Genomic DNA, 8,277 nt, shown 5'->3' with positions numbered 1-8,277 from the left:
TGGGGGCGGCCAGGCTTAGATTCTGCGTGATGCCCAATTCAGCACTCTAAGTCCGGTCACGTTCGATATATTGAACTATCACGATTACAGATGCACTAATAGTGCACTGTCCTTTCCATTTAGTCACGTTCAACGAGCTATCACGGCTAGATTTTAATGAATAGTACAGTTTATTAAAGCAACAGGAGTACAGGTTCTTTTGGATTGCCGGTGATACGTACGCTGTCTGCAAAGCACGTGCAAATAATAATGCAGTCGACTACAAGCACACTAAATGATGGAAAAACTCTACAGAGCTTTCTGAGTTTCCCGGGGAAGCACTCGGTATAACTGAGGGTCCGAATCTCACCCAGTAGGCATCTCTATGGTAGGGCGGGAAGAGACGTTCAGCCCCTCGACTGCTCCCAGAAGTCAGTGATGTCCTCCCGACTTGTCTATGATGGTATCTTCCCCAGCATTCCTCCTCTCTTAAGCCCTTTTGTACTATTTTCTTATTTTTAGGTGGAGCTTGAGTGACTCTAGTCATACTTACCTTTATTATGCTTGGTGTAACATCTCCTCGCTTTACTTTTAAAGGTATATGCTAGAGAAAATTCAGAGCGCATGCTCAGTGAGGGGTGGTTGCACCTTAGAGGCGGGTAGCTTTTGGGACAGAGGTGTGTTTTGCTATTATAATGAGATTATAATGAGCAAAGTTCCATGTCAGTACTCCAGAACTGGGCACTGATGATATAAATCAGAAGTAAGACAACAGCGTTGACAGAACCCCCTTGTTTCACCTCCTTGCTTCAGTGGATTCAATGCAGGAACCTTCCGTTCTTGTTCCTATGGTTCCAGTTCCCCATCCCTGCGGTGATTTCGCAGAGCGTGGCCGCGGCGTCTCCGCTCTGCTCCGCCTCCGTGTTGCTTCTCAGAGTCAGCACACCAAGCTCCCCTCGTGTTGCTGACATCTAAGGTTGCAGGTCATGTTGCTTAGGGAATTATTATGGAACAAATTCCTTGCATATCCACTGTATTCCACCCTGGAGGTTCACCTTCCCTTACGAGAGGCGGGGGGACATATCAATAAGTCACCTCCAGCAATTATTCCACACTGGGCTGGCATTCTTCTGAAGTTACCTCATTCTCTTGGAATCGTTTCCTTGGTCGTCTTCATTCTGCTCGCATCTGCCAGTTTCAGCTAGTTCTGTGTCAGCAGCATTAGCTTTATCAGAAAGTTGACTCTCGCTCAGCTCTTGCGGCCTGAGGCTTCAACTCCTTCAGCTTCTAGTGCTAAGCCAGGCTATTCATCCTAACAATTCCCAGCACAGGGAAGGGCAAGCTCTACCGGAGCAACTCGGAGAGAACGGGGATGGCTGCTTCCCAGGACAAGAAGGGAAATCCATCTCCTCTCTCCCCGGCTGCGCCGGCTCCCTGCTGGCGTCATAATGCACCTTCAAAGGATGCGGGCTGATGTCACAGGGGGATGCCCCGCATCCCAGGGAGGTCTCCCCAGCGCTGCCGGCACTTCCCGGCGAGGCTTGGGCGCTGCTGGGCACTGCTCAGGGGCTCCCCACTGCTGCCCTTCGGAGCTGCTCCACAGCCAGGAGCGGGATCGGGAGGCAGCGGGGCTGCGCTGGGGGGACCCGTTGTGACCGGCAGAGGAGCAGGGGCACGTCGGAGAGGAGTTTTGGGCGAGGAGCTGCGAAGAGCATCCCTTTCCCTGAGCTGAGGGCAAGCGGCAGGCGCGATGGAGGGCTGCTGCACCGTGGCCATCAGCTTGGAGCTCAGCAGCTTGTTCCCCACGCTCCTGCAGCTCTCCACCAAGGGTAAGGGGTTTGGGAATTCCTTCCCGAGGGGTCGCACCGGGACTGGCCTCTGGAAAAAGCTGCAGCTGCCGGGCTGTGGGGGTGACTGGACGGGGCCGGGGGCTGCTGCGAAGAGCCCTGCCTGGGGGTCCCACTGGACTCGGGGGACGATGTGGCAACCAGGTCCCGGTGCTGCCCGGAGCCCCGAGGCTCCCATGGGAATGGCTCCGTCCCCTTGGGAGGGGGGCCATCCAGGGCCAGCTTTCCCTGGGAGCTGGCCCCTCGTGGGGTTCTGGCTCTGGGATGAAAAGGGCTCCTGCGTCCCGGGGGCTGGGGGGGACAGCTACAGCTCCCACAGGGCTCTCGCGAGCCGGCTGGAAATGCCTGTGCTGTAAATCAGCCCTTTCCCTTGAACAAAGTCTCCTTTGGGAGAACCTCTCGTCCTCCCCATGGGACCCCCTTGTGCCACCAGGCTGGCAGATCACGTCCTGGGCTCTGGGGTGCCAAGGCTTTCTGGGGGTTAGATGGCCACAGCCCCGGTCCTGAGCCCTTCCCACATCCCCTTTTCTACCCCAGCCCCGCCCCGGGAGCAGAGTAAGGCTGGCAGTCGGAAAGTGGGGCACAGCCCAGCTCCGCAGCCACGGCCGCGTTTGTCTGGGCAGTTTGCGGACACCGGCATCTGTCAACCCCTGGGCGAGGAGCTTGCCGAGAGGCTGTCAGCTGGCTGGCCCGGAGCCCGACACCTCTTTCCTTTGCTTTCCAGAGGTTGTGGCTATTTGGGATGCTGTGTCTGCGTACATCCTGGGACAGCTGAAGCAGGACAAGGTGGGCTGGCGTCTCGGTCCCCCTTTGCCCCGGAGGGCCCGGACCCCGGGAAGCAATCCCTCCCTGAGCATCGTGGCGGCACACCGAGACAACCCCGTGTGCTCAGAGCTGCTTCTTGGTCAACCAGGAGAGAAACCAAGTCCAGATCTAGTCTGAGAAAGCATTCAGCACACGATAGGGCTTCACCCTTCGCTGTGGTCAGAGCGGAGAGGCCGAGCAGAGAGGCAGGCGATTATGCTGGTGCCACGCCAAGGATAATCCCCGGGAATCAGTCCCAGGGGTATTCCCTCCCTGTGCTGGAATTGCCTGGGATCTTCTCTAGCCAAGGGATGTTAGCAAATATTTTGAGGAGGGCAAGAAAACAAATGGAGAACACGGGCCTTTTCCTAAGCTTTCACTCTTCCCGTCTCTGAAGTACTCGCTCATCAGCCTTTTTGTCTTTTTCCTGGGCAGGGTGTCCTGGTCGCAGGACTCGGGACCTTCGCGATGGTCCAAGAGCAATTCCAGGGCAGAGAAGAGGTGTATGCGGTTCGAAGACCCGTCTTCCGACTGGAGCTTGATGTGTTATGTCCGCAGGAGCTCGCGTTCCCCACAGTGGTTATCCCCGGTGAGAAAGCAGCGGCCACCCTCCGCTTTCCCCCTCCATGTCTGGGCGGGGAACGTGTGCTCTCGGCTCTTTGGGAAGGGCTGGGAGCAGTAGAGAACTGCCTCTAAAGGTCAGGGGGTGGCTTGCGCTCCCCCAAAACTAACCGCTCCCCAAGGGCTGTTTCTATGAGCGCCCTTCCCTCTGGCATTTTGTTATGAACCTTATGTGGAAATTTGGCCTGCTGTGACAGTGACCGCGTTCCTCCTCCTCGCAGGCGATGTCAAGATCAAGCCGCTGAACTACAAGCGGCTGTCGCGAGCCACCTCCTTCCCACGGCACGTGGTGAAGGACTGCGTGCAAGAGACCATCCTCTTGTACTCTTCCCAACTGAAGAACGGGCAGCGCCTCTCCTTCGCCTTCAAGGACATTGGTGTTCTGTCCTGCAACGATGACCTCCTGTGCATGCGGTTCTATTCTGACTGCGTCACAGGGCTGGAGAGCAAGGCCAGCCAGATTGCGCTGCTTCACACTGTAAGTTGCTGGAGGTTTTGAGGGCTGCTCCCGTGTCTTTGGGAAGCCTAATGAAGGGTGAGCAACCCGGTCGCCGTTGGCCAGCCTGGACGTGGCAGGACGGTCAAACACCTTTCGCCGTGCTTGCCCCCGCTGACTTCTCCATTAGCAAAGAAAGTTTCTTCTGGGTCCTTGCCCTACAAAAAGCCCAGCGGTGTTATTGCGCGGTCTCTCAGTGTTGGCTGTGCAGCTTCTCCAGAGCAGAGCAAGGGCTAACGCTGATGGAGGAGGATTTGGCAGAGAGGTTTGGAGAAGTGGCTTGCTTTTGGAGTGGGAGACAGGTCTGCTTCCTTTGGGAGCCAAGAGGAAACTGCCTTGGAAACCTTCTAACAGCTCTGTGTCACTTTGCAGAGGCTGTGGACGCCAGGGGCAGCTGTCTCCGGTGGAGCGACCGCTGCCCAGGAGATGCAGGCTGCTCCTGCCCACGCGTTCCCGAGGTGCGTGCTTTTCCTCTGCAGCCCTTGACCGGCCGAGCGGGCGGCTTCCCAGCTCCTGCTCAGGAGCACGCGTTGTCAGGGCTTGACGTTTGGCATCGAGTCAGGGATCAGTTGTGAAGCGACTGGTTTCTGGTTAACTAATGCTGAGCTGGCACTATGCGTGTATTCTCCTGGAGTGACCCGGCATCGCGATCGTGTTTCTCACGCCCAGCCTGTTGTCATTCCCACCAGAGAGAACCAGCTACACGTGGTGAGGCGGCGCTGGGTTGGGGGAGATTGCCGATAAAACCTGTGCAGGGCCACAAAGGAAAAGGGATGCGACGCCTCGCACGACAGTCGGGAGGATTAGTGCTGGCAAGCTGCAGAGGGTAGGAGGTCACCGTTCTTCAAGCCTGTGTCATCATTTGCGTTCCAGGTTTCAGTTCCTGGTGATCAGCAGATCGGCGTCCAAGGCTTTCTCCACCTGGCACAAGAAGGTTGCAGAAAAGCACAGGGTCAGAAGAGGTACGGGAAGGGGTCCCTGCTGTCCAGAGCCCGGTTCAAACGCACTCCCCACGGGGCTGCTCTGAAGAGCTTCCTCCTTTCCCAGGTACAGAGGGAAGCCAGGTGCCTGACAAGCTGCTGCAGAGGCGGGTGAAGTATTCCCTCCCCGCGCTGCCAAACCAGGGGCCGGGCACCAGGCAGCAAGACACGGAGAAGAAGCCTTCTGCCGGGTGAGACCCCTGTGGGAAGGGATGAAAGGCACCCTTGCGCCCACGTAGGAGAGGCGTCCCCTTTGGAGACTCCGGCTGTAGGGACTCGGGAAGGTCCCTGGCACGTGCCCCACGGTTTTTTACGAGCTTGTTTGCCCCATCACGGGCCCCTTAGCGGGGAAGGCAGCGGATGTTGAGTGCACCCCACGTTCCTTTGCTTGCTCCTACAGTAGACCTGAGGTGCAGTCCTCTCCCATCCATCTGATGGGGCTCAGGAAAGGCCCCCCCTTGCCATGGGAAACGGTCCCACCTCCACCGCTTCTTCTGCCAGCCTGGGGAGCTTTGACACCAGCCGGAGAGCACGGGGCACCCACCTGCCCCACGCTCACGCCGACTCCTCCTGGTGTCTCTTTGCAGTCTGCTCCCACCATGTCCAGGCAGCTCCCCCAGCACGAAGGAGGCAAGCAGGCAGGAGCCAGCTCCTCCAGCCAGGCCCACCGCTGCGCTCCCGTCTTCTGAAGGCTGCAAGAGAGCGCTGCAGGTACGTGCTCTGCCTTGCTGTAGCTACCGTGCTGTTCGAGACTCGGCAAAAGCCTCTTTGCGCAGAGAGCCATCCTGAAAGGGTCCCTTGGCGTGCGTTCATCGTCACCTCCTTCAGACCTTCTTCAGGAAAAGGAAGGTGCCGCACACCCTTCCCGCCTGCCGTTGCCCCCGCGTTGTCACGAAACACTTTTTCTTCTGGCCAGGGGCTATGGAAAACGTACAAGTCCTTTCTAGGTCGTTGACAGTGGAGGTCTTTGGTCACTCCGCTGTGTTTGCCGTGAGTTGAGGAGCCTGGCGTGACTCCACGGCCCCTGATCTGTTAGGGGCAAAGCGCTGCCGACCGACCGGCTGAGGCAAGGGGCACCAACACGGGTCAGACCCGAAGGAAGCCCCGCCGGGAGCTGAGGCTAATCCTGCCTGCTGCTGCGCTTCTGTCCCCTCCAGGAGGTCTGGCAGCTGTCTGCAGAGTGGGAGCGAGTGAAGACCCGGTGGGAAAGAGCGGCGACAGCAAGCAAAGGCAGAATGGGCGGCGTGGGAGGCCTGGTCTGCAGGGGAGGACCGACAGCCGCCCCAGGTACGGGGCAGCGATTGACACCGCTGAGAGCAGCAGCGGCCCTCTGCGTCGGGGCGGCAGGTCTCCAGGGGGGTGGGAGCAGGACTGACACCCAGCCGCAGGGCAGGGGTTTGCCCGCTCATCCCCACGAGGGAGAGATTGGCAGCAGGACCCGAGGGGCAAAAGCAGCCGTCAGCCGTGATGACGGGCACGCGGGTGCTGAGCCTCCCGGCTCCCAGGTCCCGCCGCAGGCTCCTTTCGAGAGGTCCTCTGGGAAACGGCACCTCTGTTTGCCGTCTGGTTTGCTGAGAGCGTCTCCTCCTCGGCAGGCGCTCGGCACTGGAGGCGTTTGGGCTCCCCACCCTCCAGCCCAGCCCAGGAGAAAGGAGGTCGGCGGGAGGTGGAGGAAGGCTGAAAACCCTCTCCCAGCAGAGGAGATGGCAGCAGCCGCCCAGCTGGAGAGACTCCAGCCTGAGTAAGTGTGCGCCGGCTCCGGCCGCAGCCTGGGGGCACTCGAGCGGCCGTGACCCCGCAGGGATGTCCGGGTCCCCCGTCCCTGCGTCCTGGGGTTGCGTCGGACACCTTCCGAGGTCTCCTAACGCGGGCATGACCTGGGTTACCCCCGCAGCTAAGACCCAAAGCTCACCGCAGGGTGAAAGGCTGAGTACACGCGGCACCGGGCGGGCGCAGGGGCTGTGCGAGGGCAGAGGCAGACGGGGGTCTCCGGCAGAGGCTGAGGGATGACGTTTCCCTGCTGTTGCAGCCACCTTTCCCCACGAGCGGCCCAGGTCCTCAGAAGGCTGGAGCCGCATCAAGGACGGAGGACCATCTTCAGGCACGTCACTGAGAACAACCGGCGGAAGCTGGAGCAGCAGAGGGCAGCTCCCCTGGTAACTATCTCCAAAGAGGGATGGTTGCTTCCCCGGCTGCGAGGCCCATCCCTCCACCGAGGGCAGCCCTGGGGGAAAGAGGGCATTTCTCTGACACCCCTGGTGAGACAGAAGCAGGTTCTGGAGGCTGGCTTTGGGCTGGACCTCCCTGAACAGCCAAGGGGGCTGCCTGGGCACCTAGAATTGGCTTTCCAAGTGGGACGTGAAGGTCCTGGCTGAAGACAGAGGGGTCCCTCCGATGGCTGCCTCTCCCCGTTCCAAACCAGAGCGCACGTCCTTCCCTCGCAGAGTCCTGCCCCAAGACACCTTGCCCCGAGGGGGACCCCTGTAGGGGACCCCAAGGTCTCTGCCCCACTTGACTCAGCCCCCGGCTCATCAGCTGCACCTGGGACCTTCTCATGGCCTCGGGCATCAGGGGCCTCCCCCTCTTCACAGACAACTTGAGGCTTCGTCGCAAGCAGATCCCATCACCGGTGGCCTGAGCGACGCCCTGCAGGATTTCTCTGCCTTCTCCCTGTCCATACGGTCACAGGCTTTCTTTCTTCCTCCCTAGCACGCGATGCTGGTACCGCAGCGGAGGAGAAGGTGCCGGAGGCGGCGGCTGTAGCAGTGGCTGTTAGCAAAAAGGGGCTGGGAGGCTTCTCAGCTTCTCAGATCCACCTAAAAATACAAAATAAAGGGCTCTGGGGCTGTTCCCAGCTGGACTGACTGGTCTGTGCCTGGTGATGGTCTAAAGGGGTTACACCCCGCCGTGCGTGATCCCAGAAGGGCTCGTAGGGGCAGGAGGGAGTAAAGTCCACGCATACCCCACAGCGCGAACACGTGCAGCCCCTCTCCCGCACATCCCGACACAGAGGCAGCACGATGGAGGAGGCTCTCGCCCCCTTCCCGGGGACACCAGCACAGCTGGTGCTTCCCTGAAGCGCCTGCACGCTCCCGCACGCAGCGTGGAGAGAACCACTCGCAGGGCCAGAATCTGCGTGGGATTACAGGGCTGTGACCACGCTGGGACCACGGAGGTGTGGTGGGTAGATGGCACCGTGGGAGGGCTGCGGTGGAGGGACGCGGGCTCGTCGGGAAGGACCGGCCGGGAAGGCGAGGAGGTGGACTTGCCTCCTGCTTGGGGTGGGACAGGAGCCAGCCTGTGGGTCAGGGTCAGCAGACAGACCAAGGTGGCTGCCGTGTTAGCAGGGCTCTGCTAGAGACCTCCTGTTCAGGAGGAAGATGTAGCCGAGGTCTTCTTCAAACAAGTGAAGAAGGAAGCCCGACGTTCACAGGCCCTGGTCCTCATGGGGGACCTGAACCACCCTGGTACCTGCTGGAAGGACGGTCCAGCAGGGCTCAGGCAATCTAGGAGGCTTCTAGAGTGCAGTTCCTGGCACGGGTGATGGAGG

At 59.9% G+C, this 8,277-nt stretch overlaps 1 protein-coding gene across 1 annotated transcript; it reads left to right on the top strand.

Moving 5' to 3' along the window:
* Positions 1 to 921: 921 nt before the first annotated feature.
* Positions 922 to 7,490, top strand: LOC115333414 (coiled-coil domain-containing protein 81-like). The gene is made up of 12 exons (XM_041118851.1): positions 922 to 1,808; positions 2,551 to 2,612; positions 3,066 to 3,219; positions 3,473 to 3,729; positions 4,120 to 4,205; positions 4,621 to 4,709; positions 4,795 to 4,918; positions 5,315 to 5,438; positions 5,885 to 6,014; positions 6,363 to 6,468; positions 6,757 to 6,883; positions 7,437 to 7,490. Exons 1-12 carry the CDS (start codon positions 1,730 to 1,732, stop codon positions 7,488 to 7,490), a joined length of 1,392 nt encoding a protein of 463 aa, XP_040974785.1. The 5' UTR covers positions 922 to 1,729.
* Positions 7,491 to 8,277: the final 787 nt, after the last annotated feature.

Source organism: Aquila chrysaetos, chromosome 20 (assembly GCF_900496995.4).
Source record: "Aquila chrysaetos chrysaetos chromosome 20, bAquChr1.4, whole genome shotgun sequence".
NCBI lineage: Eukaryota > Metazoa > Chordata > Aves > Accipitriformes > Accipitridae > Aquila > Aquila chrysaetos.
The sequence above is the reverse complement of the archived record's forward strand: the minus strand, read 5'-3'. Positions and strand labels throughout refer to the sequence as shown.

What these genes read in the sequence shown, in the direction of transcription:
- LOC115333414 (XM_041118851.1), top strand. Translation starts at nt 1,730, where the DNA reads ATGGAGGGCTGCTGCACCGTGGCCATCAGCTTGGAGCTCAGCAGCTTG. An exon ending in CCCCACAGTGGTTATCCCCG is followed by an intron (nt 3,220 to 3,472) that starts GTGAGAAAGCAG and finishes TCCTCCTCGCAG; the next exon opens with GCGATGTCAAGATCAAGCCG. An exon ending in GCTGCAAGAGAGCGCTGCAG is followed by an intron (nt 5,439 to 5,884) that starts GTACGTGCTCTG and finishes TGTCCCCTCCAG; the next exon opens with GAGGTCTGGCAGCTGTCTGC.